Below are 16,346 nucleotides of genomic sequence, written 5' to 3' on the forward strand. Positions count from 1 at the left end.
GAAAACACCTCAAAATTGCAATAGTGCAGACTGTTATTTAAATCAGATAGTAACAGCACCAGTCTACTCAATCCACAGGCTTACAGAAGTGCTTAGGTGTGTGTGTGTGTGTGGGGGGGGGGGGGGGGGGGGACCACCATCACCACCATCACCACCATCACCACCATCACCACCATCACCACCATCACCACCATCACCACCATCACCATCACCACCACCTATCCAAGCACTCCCCTCCACCCCCTATGCTTCCCTGTTCACCGTCAGGCTGCGGTATGGGAGAGTGGCAAAGTCCTGCTATTCGCTGTGGTGCCTGAAGCTGATTCGTGTGCCACTTGGAGTATGTTGAGAAATTAAGACCAGGGCCAAAATCTGGAGATCCTAGAACAGGGCGGAGAATAGAAGTTGTTGGACCACAGATGAATGTTTGTAGTTATTGAAGAGAAGATTTTTGCTGATTGAGGAATGTTTTTAGTATTTGACCAAAGAGCAGAGCTAGGGTGCCATGGAGCAAAGTGATAAAATTCCATCTGAGACCAAGCTGCATGTGGATATTTAGAGAGCCAAGCTACCATCTGCGTACGCAGGGGGACACAGACCTGGCGCCCACTTAACCTGCTCTGACATCTGGCTGCAACTCAACTGTAAGTGCCTCATATACTTTTACCAATAAAGAACCCCAACTGCAGTGCTGGCTTTGCCTTCTCTCTCCACACCTACAAGTTTGATGTTTCACTTTTGCCGGAGCACGCAGTCTAAGAGGGACTTATACCCTTGCAGTTCACAGCACAGCCCAGCCCCCTGCTGCAATCCTTGTTGAGTGCTGGAATCCGACCTCTCTCCACTTACATAATAATTATAAATATTTGGCACGGATCGTCCTCCAAATTGCCTTTGAAGCATCTGTACTGAGCTAGCAATCCTAGGTGGTCTATGGTACCAATTAAATTGAAACACCTTGCGTTGAAGAAGAACAAACATGTGTTTAGGTATATCCAGGGGCATTACTGACATTACATATAATATCTTAGGTAGGGAGTTCATTTTAAAAGAGACCATTCGTCCTATCCATGAGATGGGGTAGTCTTCCCAGTGATTTAGATCCGAGGAAATTCTGGAAAATAGGGGGGCAATGTTAAGCTTCATTAGTTGAGAGGTATTTTTGGGGATAGTTATTCCGAGATATTTCAGGGAATCCTGTTGGATTCTATACGAGTATCCTGTAAGGATTGAGGTTAATTGGGCATGCTTTTGGGTTACATCCATGTTTCATCTTAAAGTGTCTGGGGCCACTATGATTTTTATGAAAATCACAAAGGGACATGAAAATCATAGTGTCCCCAGACACTTTAAGATGAAACATGGATGTAACCTAAAATTCTTAAAAGCATGTGCAATAGAGACGCTAGAACCCAATAGGAGAGGGTGTCATAAATTACGCACACTATGTCAAACTGAAACGAAATGGATATATAAACTAAAAAGTATGCACCGTAAGGGGTTAAATATAGACCTGGATATTAATTGTTTTCTGACAAATGACTAAATGAATAAAGGAAGTGATAATGAATTCAACTGTGTCTAAACGTTTGAAGCAGCACTATGGGAAATATGAATATAACAGTATGTGATGAAAAACATCAGGATATATGTATCGGGATCATACAAATGGCAGCTGCTAAATGATATGTAAGATCAAGTGGTGTTCTAGAAAGTATGCATTTATTTGGGTATGTAAGAGGAGGATTAATGGTAATGAAAAGATGACTTGAATATATCATTGTTACATATCATTGCATTATAGCAGTGTGTTGCATTAAAGTATGGTTGCAAATTGTGACAATTAAGGGAGAAGAATATGTTAGTGATAGGTTAGCCTTTATGTAAGTGAAAGTAGCACTGGTCCCGTGGGGAATGAGAATTGTAAACCGATCACCTGTCATGGTTTGACTGCGGCTAGAACGGTTAATGATAAGTGGTGCTGGCGCACTGAATTAGTTGCTATGGGGAAACGCTATGCAATGTTGCCAAGGGGAGGGTCCGGATACGAGAAGGGGGGAGGTTGTTATAAGACAATGGGCTGGTACCATACAGACGCGAGCGGACATGATGACATAAATGGTCACGTGAGAACGTCCGCTTGCGCAGTAAAAACATCCGTGACTGATGGATAGTGCGGGCGGAAGTAGAGGGAATTGGACGCACCGCATCATGACGCACATAGAGGTGGTCCAATGGCCGAGTGGGTAGACTACTTATTGGTCCTCCATACGCATGCTCCCTAGCCCCTGATGAGTCACAACAGTGACGAAACCGGTAGGGCGTGGCCAAGGGATTAGCGAGGAGGACGCTGAATACCGTTTACGGTGAGAGACGAGGAATGCCATGGCCCATGACCAGGGGATCGGTATAGACTTGTAATATGCTTTTAACTATGTTTTACATGTACGCGCATTACTTATTTTTTATGGAAAATTAAATTGAGGTTTTACACATTTGTGCTTGTTTGAGGTAACGCCACAGCAAGCTTATGAAGCGCAACCTTGCAAGTGATCATTAAGAGCTTCAGGCACCACAGCGAATAGCAGGACTTTGCCACTCTCCCATACCGCAGCCTGACGGTGAGCAGGGAAGCATAGGGGACAGAGGGGTGTGTTTGAACAGTTGGTGGCGGTCCCTCGCCCACACCTAAGAACTTGTGTAAGCCAGTGTATTGAGTAGACTGGTGGTGTTACTATCTGATTTAAATAAGTCTGCACTATTGCAATTTTGATGTCTCCCCTTCTTTGAGGTGTATTCATGCGGTATACAGCATCTTGGAGAAATCAGGACAGATAACTGTATGGACTGAGCGCTACTATTTCTGTGGATAATATTGCAATCTAGAAAAAACAGGAGCGCTCCATAGTGTATTACCAAGGAAACCAGTTTATTCTTATTTAAGGTTCTACTTACATAAAAACAATTTAAAATTTGCCTGTAAGCGGTAAGGCACATCGGCTGAAAGCCTGGGGGGATGGATCCGCACGCGCTGTGGCCTGCAGCGCGGTCTCCGGTGGCCTGGGAGTTCCGTCTCTCGGGGCAGTGGGCGGAGTCTATGCCTGGCGTGCTGATAGCGTCATTACGTGTCGATAATATTGACTGATAGTTGGGTAACTATATATAGAGCGCACCACCTTTGCTTGAAAATTGTTGTTAGCGCTGCAATACCGTTTGTTTTTGTACTTAGATTGGCCATTAGCCGACAGGACGGGTCTCACCTGGTTCTCTTGCGCTGCGGGGTGAGGCGGCAGACAATATGCACGTGTATAACCCCTCCAGTGACGTGCTGTGCATCCCACTAGCCAGTGGCGTAGCTAAGGAGTTGTGGTCCCCGATGCAAGTTTTACTTGGGGCCCCCCAAGCACTCTATACATAGCAATTGATACGGCGCACCAAAACCTGCCAAGGGCAACTACAGTGTCAGAGGTGCAAGAAGGGGTTGGGGAACAGTTTGTTAATTATTACCACTATTCAAAGTAGCTATAGAAGTTATTAATATGAGCACAGGACCAATAGAGAGCTAATATTGTAGTTGAGGTAGGGCCCTTCGGGGCCCCTCTGGCCCAAGGGCCCCGATGCGGTCGCAACCTCTGCAACCCCTATTGCTACGCCCCTGCCACTAGCACTTCTGCCAACCAACAATACATCACTTCCGGTCCCAACCAGGAAGCTATTTAACTTGCTTTTAAGCACTGTATTCTTATGCCCTGAGGAAATTGATCAGATTTCTCTGATCAAAAAAGTCCCTAAAGGTGGCTGGAAGAAGCCCCAGGTATGTATATATATATTTTTTTATTTTTTACCGTCTCCTAAGGTACACTTTAAACTAGTAAACCTAAAATAAATAAGTACAAATGAAAATTCCAATAAGCTACTAGCTCTGGTTAACTAGATCCAAATTGTTCCAGGTCCATACAGGATTATGCAAATGTAAGCAGCTTGAAAATGTACCAATCGAATCCCACCAAAGCGTCATTTGATTGATCTGTTTTTAAAGGATACACGAGACAAAGTAAATGATGACAGATTTACTTACCTGGGACTTCCTGCAGCCCTTGAAGCCTAGAGGGGTGCTTGGGGGTGCTCAATCACCCCCTAAATTTGTCCAAGCACCCCCTGGCGTGAACTGACTTCAGGCGTCTAAGAGACGCCAAGTCAGTTCACAGCAGCAGCACGGAGCAGCAGAGCAGGGCTACGGTAAGAAGGCCGCCCGAAGCCCTGCTCTGCAGACTTGGAGTCTGCAGTGCAGGGCTTCGGGCGGCCATTTTCCCGTAGCCCTGCTCGCCGGGTAATGCAGGCTGCTGCAGGAAGTAAGAGGATCGTGGGAGCTGAGCTGCGCGCCACAAGGAGGTCGGGTGAGGAGGTCGGAACAGGAGGTCTTCTGACTAGGTGAGTAAATGGGTTTTTCTTTTCTTTTTCAGGTGGTGCTGCTGATTGAGGTCAGATCTGATAAGGATTGTGCATATTGGGGTCATATCTGATAACGGTTGTGCATATTGGGGTCATATCTGATAATGGTTGTGCATATTGGGGTCATATCTGATAACGGTTGTGCATATTGGGGTCATATCTGATAACGGTTGTGCATATTGAGGTCATATCTGATAACGGTTGTGCATATTGGGGTCATATTTGATAACGGTTGTGCATATTGGGGTCATATCTGATAACGGTTGTGCATATTGGGGTCATATCTGATAACGGTTGTGCATATTGGGGTCATTTCTGATAACGGTTGTGCATATTGGGGTCATTGAACGTGTTTTTTGTTCAAATCTGCTCACATTACGTGTACTTTCTTGAGAAAACCTGCACAATTATGTGCATTTTCTGGGGAAAGGGTCACCAAAACTTGGGCCCTCTGTCTTTGCGTTGCACTTTTAAAGGGAACCCGAGGTGAGAATAATATTGAGGCTGCCATATTTATCTCCTTTTAATTAATACCAGCTGCCTGGCTGCCGTGTTTGTCCTCTGCCTCTAATTATTTCAACCATAGACCCTGAACAAGCATGCAGCAGGTCAGGGGTTTCTGACAATATTATCAGAACTGACAAGATTAGCTGCATGCTTGTTTCTGGTGTAATTCAGTTCACTACTGCAGCCAATAGATCAGCACGGCTGCCAGGAAACTAGAATTGTTTAAAAGGAAATAAATATGGCAGCCACCATATCACTCTCACCCTGGGTTCACTTTAAATTACAGTTAGCCCCGCCTTCATCTGATCATGACCACACCCATTTTTTCGCCGCAGCGCAGGTAGTCAGCTCCCCCGGAAATTGGTCCAGCACCTGCATAGCGCCCCCTAAAAAAAATTCCTGGAGCCGCCACTGCCTGTATATTTGCTCACAATTCTACATAACACTATATTAAGTTGTAATCATTTTCATCTCAGTGACCATCCCTATAAGCTACTTTTACAATCTCAAACAGATTCACATATGTATAAAACTGAACACCATAGCTCTACCTAGGTGATTTCCACCTTCTCGAAACAGTGTTATTGATTCACTATGTATTACTTTTCTCTTGTATGCCTTGCCTATTTTTCTTGTGTTCAGACAATAACCAACAACTGGTTGAAATAGTCAGGAGGAAATTTATCAGGACTATTGATGTTATTCATCACACAATAGGAGCAGCATGTTTGTAGTAGGTGAACAGCTCTTTTCATGAATCTCCCTCCTCCACTGCTCACTGCATGAAAATAAGGAATGCCATTGACCAGCTCTTATTTTTACAACAGTTTCTGCTTGAATTGCTACTGGCAATCCATAGCAGGTATTCATCAGAAAGCATTGCAATGTATAGTGACTCCATGTGCTGCAATGTCACTGACATGAACAGCGCAGATCATTACTACATTCACAGCAGGTTGATTTGCATTGTATGAGAACCCGTTTATAGTGCAACAATGATTGTACCACAGTTCGAGCAAGACTACTTACTTGCCTTAAGATTTGTAGTGTTGACCAGTACAGTAGTGTTCTTAATACTAACGTGTATACGTGTATATACTAACTCATGGTCCAAGCCTTGTTCCTAAACACATCTGTCATGGTCCAAACCTTGTTCCTTAACACATCTGTCATGGTCCAAACCTTGTTCCCTAAATACATTTGTCATGGTCCTAACCTTGTTCCTAAACATCTGTCATGGTCCAATCATGGTCCAATCTTGTTCCTAAATACATCTGTCATGGTTCAAACCTTGTTCCTAAACACATTTGTCATGGTCCAAACCTTTATACCTAAATACATTTGTCATGGTCCAAACCTTGTTCCTAAACACATCTGTCATGGTCCAAACCTTGTTCCTACAAGTGGAGAGATACAGAGAGGCACACTTATCCTTGTTATACTTCGGGTGCATAACTTTAGATGCTAAGCAACATCCCAACATAATCCAAGTTGTAGAAACCTTGTTCCTAAATGTATCTGTCATGGTCCAAACCTTGTTCCTAAACATATCTGTCATGGTTCAGACCGTGTTCCTAAACACATCTGTCATGGTCCAAACCTTGTTCCTAAACATATCTGTCATGGTTCAGACCTTGTTCCTAAATACATCTGTCATGGTCCAAACCTTGTTCCTAAACACATCTGTCATGGTCCAAACCTTGTAATCTTCAAGTGCAAGCTTAGAATGCACAGGTAAACATGCAATATAATCTAGGCCATTCCACTTTCAGCATCTGGCCAAGCTGCCCGATGTCATGCCGCACAGACCTGTCGCTCTCACAGTTTGCGCCGCTCTCCCACCGCTGAAGCCCACTCGCTCATCACTATGACAGCAGAGCTTCGTGACCCTGTCAGGAGTCAATTTAATTGGCTCCTGGCCCTGTGATCACTGTGAGTCAATGTGATTGGCTCACAGTGATCACAGGGTCAGGAGCTGATTTAGTTTCGATGCTCTGCTATCATACAGACAGCAGGGCGAATGAGCTACAGCAACAGGAGAGCAGTGTTATCGGCAATAGCAGCGGGAGCATATGGCGGGCTAATTGAAATCTACGCCCTGACCGTGGTAACAGGTCCCAAACATGGCGTAAATTTCAGTTAGCCTGGTCTAGAAGCGTTTAACTAATGAGCTCATCATTCTGCTTTTCTCTCTTGTGATCAAGCTTACACTGAGAGCACTGTGGATTGCAACTAAGCACATTTAAAAATAGAGTGCTTACTTTTAATGGCAGTAAATACAATTTTTTAATTATTCTTTATTATGGACTTTAATGAGTTAATGAGGATTTTTTTTAAATGTTCTTTTGAAGTTCAACTTTAAGCCAAGGATGGCAAAATAGGGGACTTTATAAACAGAATTTATAGTGTTTGACTTCATTATGCTTATAGAGAGCTTTGAAGTTTCCATTATGCCAAGTGATAATGTTCAAATGTTTGGGCTGTGTGTAGACTATAGAAGCAAAATATCATGCTGTGTCGCTGTGAACATTCCATAGTTGCCTGGAGACAACCTGAGATTCACTGTCATGGCATGAAACCAAATCTGAACATTTCCAGAGAGACGCTACTGATACTTCCTAAGCCTGTTCTGATGTAACAAAACAAATGAGATAATGAATACAATTTACAAAGTTTACTCTTTCACTGCCTTGTTTGAAACTACCGTATTTGTCACATAGGTGGATTTACATTTTAAGCTTCTCTAATGATATGATTTTGCCCTTTATAGAACCTCCAAAGCCTATTGCCCCTCCTGAGCTCCTAGCGGTGGGAGCCACTTATCTGTGGATTAAACCAAATGCTAACTCAATCATTGGGGATGGACCAATTGTCCTGAAAGAAGTTGAGTACCGAACTACATCAGGAAGTTGGGCGGAGACTCATGTCATGGATGGGCCCACATACAAGCTATGGCACTTAGATCCCGATGTGGAGTATGAAATACGAGTCCTTCTGACCCGCCCAGGAGAAGGTGGTACAGGGCCACCTGGACCACCACTCACCACCAGGACAAAGTGTGCAGGTAGGCTGTTGTATTAACAGATTACAGTATTGCTAATTTTTATGTTATCAGCTGATATTGGAGTTGTATTGACACATCCCCCAATATCAGGGCAGTGCCTTGCTTGTGTTGCAGCCCTTGCCATATTAATGAACTTAAACTGGTAACTGAACAGGAATGCAGGATGTTTTTTTTTTTTCTTTCTAAAATATTGGCAATTTTTAGATTGAGCCATCTATAAAAGTGGTGATTGCTACCTTTAATGCAAACATAATTTAAAATCTAATATATTACCAATTGCCCAATTTATTTGAGGTGATCAACAGACATGCTCATCATTTTGATTGTGGTGATCCCTGTAGGGAATACCAGAGAACGGTGATGTTTATTTTGAACATCTGCATGCTACTTTTGGTCAGAGCAACACTTTTCAAATTATGGTAAATGGCCACTAGAACGAATGGACCAGCACGGAATTGCAAGTCAATGCAGCTCTCTGTTCAGCAATTTAAAATAACGGTGCAAAGAAGAACACAGTCTGTTAGTTCAGTGCTAATCATATGTGACTTTTGAGCACGGCCCAGTCTTATGTGTACCGTTATTGAAAAGTAGAATGCTAACCAATCACCACTTTTTTCTTTCTTACGAAAATCAATGTGGTCTCTTATAACCATTTAAAAGGAATTGTGGTACAGATATTCTTCACTTTAAGAGTGTTATAGTTGTGGAACAAACCCTGTTAAAGGACCACTATCTTGGAAAACTGTAAAATACTGGTACATTTGTATACATACATAAGAAAGGTACATTTTCACAGAGTAAAATTTTCTACACATTACTTTTTTTCTATGTGACTGTCACGTGCTGTAGGTAGAAAAAATATGTCAGATCTGACACTTTTAGGTCTAGTCCATATCCTCTTGGGGGATTCTCAGTATCTCTAGTATTTAATAAAGCACTCCCTGGAAAGAAGCTAAACAAAACCCATATAAAGACAAGCCTGTTTCCTCACATGCACACACTATTTTTTGAGAGGCTGACTGATGACGAGTTTGTAGCAGGAGGTGCTACAGGAGGAGACTGCATTATTTAAAGTAAAATTAAAGGTAGTTAAAAAGGTCACATGAAAGACTCCTCCCCTTTGAGAACAGCTACATTCAAAGTTCAAATCTAACAGTAAGTATTTGAATAATTCTAAAAGCTATAGATAAGGCAGTTCCATAGACAGCAGTGGGAGCCTTTGGGTGAGATTTTGTTGTGACAACCACAATTTTTTTATTGTTTATAAATTATGAGGTTCTGAGACATTCACAGTTGGCCAGAGTTCCTTCGTCGTAAATCTGTATTGCAAAGAGTACTTCAGGCTGTCTTCCTCATTGAATTCAGCTGCTCTGCAGGTATCTCATTTATTACTCCAATACCCTTTGATATGGCATTTTAGAAAGATCCATGTCCTCAAGAACCATGTCCTCAAGAACCTAAGTTTCCTTTGCAAACCTCTTTTTGGCGCATTGGGAGGATAATTACATCTACTATCCGAGTAACCCCTATCGCCGTGCCATTGTAGCCTGGCATCGCTATATGGATGACGTGCTGTTGGTTTGGGACGGGGGGGGCTTTTTAGCAATTTTGTAAAATGGCTTGAAACGAATGATCTAAATATGAAATTTACAGGAGTTTGGGGTGACACTGAACTGCAGTTCCTGGACCTTATGTTATTTGTGGAGGATGGGAGGTTATTATCTAGAGGGTTCAGAAAATCGACGGCCACTAATTCTATCCTTGCTTATTCCAGTTATCATCCACGCCATGTGTTGGATGGTATACCATACAGCCAGTTTTTACGGCTAAAAAGGAATAACAGCAAACAGGAAGATTTTGAAGTCCAGTGTAAATAACTTGGCGTAAGACTGATGTCTCGAGGATACCCACTGTCCTTGTTGATTGAGGCGTTTACATGAGCCAACGGACAGAAAAGAGAACAACTTCTCCAGTATAAGGTCAAAAAGAAAAAATCTTTTAAATCTGACACAGGGAAATCTATTATTCCCTTTGTTTTTGACTTTTCTCCTATGGCTCAGAGGATCCGCCAAACTATCAACAAGAACTGGACTGAGTTGGTGAACAATTCAAATGTGGGATCTAAACTACAGGAGAAACCTATGGTGACATTTAGAAGGGCTAGGACTATTGGAGATATCTTAGTCAGAAGTGAGTACAGGGAGAGAAAGGAGGCTGAGTGGTTAACAAAAATGAAACCTAAAGGCAATTTTCGCTGCCATAATTATAACCACTGCCACCAATTTCTCCCTGGAAACTCACTCCTGTTGGGGGGTCATGAGATTGTGTTTAAAGAACTCCTCCACTGCAAATCGATGTTTGTAGTGTATGTTGTTCTATGTTCGTGTAAGCGGTACTACATTGGAAAAACTATTAGACCCATGTGTGATAGGTTTCAGGAACATTATAATTCAATCAAGACTGGGAAGGGTACGAGTCGCCTGATTGCTCACGTTAGAGTAATGCATGGGGGCAATCCAACTTGTCTCTGTTTTTGCGGGTTAAAATCAGTCCAAATACCTTCAAGAGGTGGATGTAGAGACAAGTGTTTACGGAGGGAGGAGGCTAGGCTTATCTCCCTGACAGATGCCTGTGGGAGGCTAGGCCTGAATGAACAGAATGAACTTTGGTGTTTTCTAGATAAGCATTGAAGGGTATGGGTTATGGGTCCTCACCGGTAATCCTTTCTTCTATTTTTTTCTTCTCTTTTTTCTTCTCTTTTCCTTTTTTTTTTTCCTCTCTTTCCTTTTTTCCTCTTTCCTACTTTTTCCTTCTTTCCGCTCCATTTTCTTTCTCTTTCTTTCCTCCTTCACTTATTGTTCTTCTCCTTTTTTCCGTTTCTCTTACCCGGTGTCTACCCATGATTTGTAATCCTGCTCTGACCAACAATAATGAATTTGCATATCCCCTGTGTCTATGTATTAACATCCAGTTGCTGTTTTTTTCCATTTCTTTCTTTTTGATCTAAATAAGTGTCTAACTGGTACTTTCTATTTATTCCACCTTATTAATTTAATGATGAGTGATTGGGGTCAAATATATGTCCCTAGTTGATGTCTTCCTGTATCTCCTGCGCGCTTACTGTGCTTTCTGCCTGATTGCTATTGTAGGCATTAACTGTGCTTGTTTTTAACCTATTTAGGCTTCCATACTAGGACGGGTTGCCTGGACAACCAGACGCCCATCACGCCACTCCTCCCCGATACCGCGGTCCTCTTTTTCTGAATTTGTTGTGACGTGCCCTAAGGGGGCGGGATTTACGTGTGGCGGTGGCTGGGAGCGGCGTTTTTTGCGTGGTGCTCGGCTGAGGGGATGGACCTGCTACGTGTAGTGTTTGTTCTGGCTTGTTGCCTGGACTACCAGACGCTTGCCAGGCCGCTCCCCTCTGATACTGCGGCCAATCATTGACGTTTTCCGCATACCTACCGGTTTCCGGAAGCGGAACCCCCATGATGCGCCCGGAAGGGGCGGGGCTTTCTAGGCAGCGGCTCGGGACGGCGTTTCCACGCTCGTTTGGCTGGGGGGAGTGACATCTAGATTGGTAAGCCTATTTTAACTGTTGTATTAACATGTAAGATGTAAATTTCTTTGCCTCTGAGGAAGCAGAGCGAGACTCTGTGAAACAGACTGTTAGGTTGAACATCTGCTTTTTTAATCTTGTAATGAGGATGGAATAAAGGTGTTTTTTCTGCTTAAACCACTGGTGCCCGTAAGCTTTTCTCCTTAAACATTGTTACATTGGACTCTAATCTGGAGGCACAGTGTTCACACCGTTCCCTCATTGGTTCAACCATTCTTCTAGTGCCAGTCCTTTCAATTTGAATTTTGTTTACAATAACCTAAGTTTCTTAAGTTGGCACCATCTAAGCCCAGTAGTACAAGAAAGTCCTGAAAACCCACACCACTTACAAATTCATGTTATATACCTTATTCAGCAGTTCAATGTGACAACATCGATCATAAAATATAGTTAAAGCTGCTTAGAAACAAGTAATAATCACAGCCAATAGCTTTTTACATATTCTTACGCCACAGATAGTATAATAAGATAATAATGTACACCAGAGTGGTGATAATTATAGCATTCCCTCAGGTTTCTAGTAGAACTCAAGATATTTCACTACCGCAGGTTGTACTGGTAAAGATAATATCACACTTTGCCAAAAGGCTTGACCATTAGCATACAAGATAAGGTTCATATAGAGCCTGTCCCTGCAACATTTACGGCATCTAAAAGCTCTGACTTGGGCTTGTTGCTGGGGGAATCTTTGTTGGTTGGTGGGGGGTTTTAGATGTTGTAAATGTTGTAAATAATCTCCTGACGACGCCCCGAGCATGGGGCGAAACGATCGTTGAGTGGCACCCTATTTGTATTACACTCTATATCTCACTATATGCACCCTTTGGACTTATATATGTACCCATATATACCCAGTACTCATGTACTGAGCGCGCTCAAGATGGCAGCCTCTCCTTTTACCTGCTCCACACCTTGTCTCGGCTCTTGGAAGCATTAATCACATATATGCACAGAAGGAACAAAAATACTTACAGATTCTGCACCATGAACTCTCTGGCTACAACTGGAACCTTCTGGGAAACGTGGAAGTTTATGGATGGTTAAGTTACAAGCTGGATTGTACTCACCATGAAAGTCATGTGTAGCTGACCTTGGTTTTGGAGTCCTGCATGGGATTGGGAAGCTGATAATCCACACAAACAAACAAACAAACAAAAGCCCTCTCTACTCCTACAAGGACACACAATGGAATAGGATTTCTCCACCTGGATACTCATGAGGTCCACAGCTTCAAACAAGCAAACACATCAAAAAGCATGTCCATGCAACACAGCAAGCAGATCTCCTACCTTCCCAAGTCCTCTTCCCAAGGTAAGGGAATTCATCCTCCTTCCTCAAACAGCAGTAATATCCTTCAGCTGGCAATCCGTTTTTGCAGACTGTACAAATACTTGAAATGCATTCAGAGGCTGAAATTATATTGACTCCATTGCCTTTCTAAGCAAACCTTAGTAGGCCCCATGCTTCTGCATATCAATGGACTTTTCACACCTCTTGTAGCAGATTCTGAAGGCCAGCATTTGCTTTTGTATACCCCCCACTGATAAACAACAACAATCAAAGGAAGAGCTTACTTAACCCATTCCTTCACAAAGAGCAATGTTAATCTATACAGCCAGCTTCTTACTATCTCTCAGGCCATTGAGAGCTGCATCTCACATTGGAAAAAAACAAGCTAATTTGCTGGAATCTCTAGGGATTTTAAATAAAACGCACAGAGGTAAAAAAGGCGGCCAGGCCCATAAAAAGTGCCACACTCAGTCTCAGTCCAACTTCAGGGACCCAGGTCCATTCAAGGAAAAGAACTTTCCAGCGATCTCCAGTGAGGTTTACTGGAAATCAGAGGCTGAAAGTAGCAGAAGTTACCATGTCCCTAGTCAGAGATGCAGTAACACCCCAGCAGTGAACCCAGTCGCCATTGCTAAACCCCATGCAGTCACCGCATTGCTCTGCATGCCGCTCTATAAACAATAAGACAGCCATTATTGCGGACCTTATTCAGACATGCGATTTTTCATGCATCACTGAAACCTGGATTGATGCCAATGCGGGCCCCACACTGGAAGCAACCATCCCATACAATTACTCAGTCCTAAGTGAGGGAAGACGAGACCGCAGAGGAGGGGGTGTAGCAATTTGTGGCAAAACAACTCTGCAGCTCAGGGCCCTGAATGTTGGCTCAACAAAGTCCTTTGAATGTATAGGTGCCCAGATCTCAGCTGGTAAAGGCTTCAAAATTTTAGTGGTTTATCGTCCCCCCGGAGATGCTGACCCTTTCCTACAGGAATTCCCAGAACTTCTGGCCATGCTAACTCTGTCTTATCCGAGATGGATCATCCTTGGTGACTTCAACGTCCGGGCTGATAACACTCAATCACAAGATGCAAATGAACTAATAAATCTCATGGGTGGACTAGGCTTCACACAAGTTGTAAAATCAGCTACCCACAGAGGAGGGCATACGCTAGACTTACTGTTCCACCTTGGAATGGACATTAGTAACATAACAGTAACCCCAGTGGTGTGGTCAGACCATCACATAATACAGTTTACTATTGAACATCACCCTATCAAGCAGCTCCCTAAAGAAACAATCAAAACCCGTCCCCTGAGTAAATTAACACTGGAGAGGATAACTGCCAACCTGGATTTTACAAATCTGCTCCACAGCCAAATGGACCCAAACACTCTAGTAACCCAGTACAACACCACGATATATGAAACACTTGACAGTATTGCCCCATGGCGCACCAAATCAGCAACCAAAAAGCAGAAAGCTAATTGGTTTGACAAAACCATCATGGATCTAAAAAAGAAAGGGCGCAGACTAGAAAGACAGTGGCGTAAATCAGGGACTGAGGAGCACAAATCTAGCCTAGTTCAACACCTCAGACAATACCAACAAGCAATAACCAAGAAAAAATCAGACTTTATCTCGCACAAAATATCTACAGCCAACAACAGAGCTGCTCAACTCTTCCACACAGTGGAATCACTCTGCAATCCTTCCTGCCTAAAAGCCCCAACCACATACTCCAGGAAAAGGTGTGAAGAATTCTCTGCCTTCTTCACAAACAAGGTGTCTACCATCCGTGCCAGCATTACACCAACTACATCAGTTGACCACTGGACGTTGCATATGCCTACTACCGTACCACCATGGCAAGTCTTTGACACTCTGAGTGTAGAAGATTTTGGAATTCTCATTCAAAGTCTCCGCCCCACTACCTGCGACCTGGATCCTGGCCCAACTGGATCCTTAATGCAGTGCCCAGAGCTGATCAGGCCAGCACTTCACAAAATCACTCAGTGCTCCTTGCAAAGTGGTCTTTTCCCAGAAGAACTAAAGAAAGCAATCATAAAACCCCTCCTGAAGAAACCATCACTAGATCCTGATTCTGTAACCAACTACAGACCGGTGGCGAACTTACCATTCCTATCAAAAGTTATCGAGAAAGCAGTCGCCAACCAGCTAGAAGCCAGGCTTACAGATAACAACATCTTTGATACTTTTCAGTCAGGATTCAGGAAAAGGCACAGCACTGAAACAGCATTAGTCCGAGTAATGAATGATCTACTTACTGCAAGGGACAAGGGTGATTGCTCAATTCTGATTCTTCTTGACTTGTCAGCAGCATTTGATACTGTGGATCATGAAATTCTTATCCAGCGACTGAAGAATTACTGTGGCCTAAGGGGTACTGTTCTTAGATGGTTTCAGACCTTCCTATCTGGCAGGACACAGCAAGTATGTCTGGGCACACACTACTCTAATCCAGTGCCACTTGCCTATGGAGTTCCACAGGGTTCTGTACTATCACCATTACTCTTTGCAGCCTATATGCTCCCACTGGGCAAAATAATCCAGAACTATAGCCTAGGATACCATTGTTATGCAGATGACACACAACTGTATCTGTCCTTCAAGCCTGGCACCCAAGACCCATCAGCATCCATAAATGCGTGTCTAGTGGATTTACAAAATTGGATGAACACCAGCTTACTGAGGCTGAACTCTGACAAAACAGAGGTGTTGGTGGTAGGTGGTCCACACATGATGGATAAAGTTCAAAACGCTCACCACCTCAAACTAGCAATTGGGGGAGATACTGTACAGTATAAAGACTCTGTGCGAAACCTTGGGGTGATCCTGGATGGAAATCTAAAACTCAGACAGCAGGTATCAGCTGTCGTCAAGTCTTCCTTCTTCCATCTAAGAAATATAGCGAAAATCAAACACCTTATCCCAGCTGAAGACCTACCTGCCCTGGTTCACGCATTTGTATCCTCCCGCCTAGACTACTGCAACGCCCTGTTCATCGGATCTACAGATAAGGCTCTGCGCCCCTTACAGCTAGTACAGAATGCTGCAGCCAGACTCCTAGCCAATGCCCCCCGCAGCTCACACATCACCCCAGTACTGCAAACTCTTCACTGGTTGCCAGTAAAATGGAGAATCAATTTTAAGATCTGCCTGCTGACATTCAAGGCTCTACACCACATGGGACCCAAATACATAGCGGATCTATTGGAACTTTATGCCCCTTCACGCACCCTCCGCTCTGCCAACAAGATGAAGCTGGTTATTCCCAGGATACACTTAACATTTGGTGCTTGGGCCTTTTCCTACGCAGCCCCTACTCTATGGAACTCACTTCCACAATCAGTACGAGAGGCTCCTTCTCTGGACAGCTTTAAAAAAAG

The 16,346-nt window shown here is 43.4% G+C and overlaps 1 protein-coding gene across 12 annotated transcripts in view; it reads left to right on the forward strand.

Annotated features, from left to right (window-relative positions):
* PTPRT (protein tyrosine phosphatase receptor type T) overlaps positions 1-16,346 on the forward strand; it is an 852,204-nt gene that overhangs the window by 543,292 nt on the left and 292,566 nt on the right. For all 12 annotated transcript variants that reach the window (XM_068262870.1, XM_068262859.1, XM_068262860.1 and 9 more), the window contains exon 7: positions 7,730-8,023. In XM_068262870.1, the coding sequence (XP_068118971.1) occupies positions 7,730-8,023 (294 nt within the window). The remainder of the gene's footprint in view (positions 1-7,729; positions 8,024-16,346) is intronic.

This window comes from Hyperolius riggenbachi, chromosome 12 (genome assembly GCF_040937935.1).
Source record: "Hyperolius riggenbachi isolate aHypRig1 chromosome 12, aHypRig1.pri, whole genome shotgun sequence".
NCBI classification, from domain to species: Eukaryota; Metazoa; Chordata; class Amphibia; order Anura; family Hyperoliidae; genus Hyperolius; species Hyperolius riggenbachi.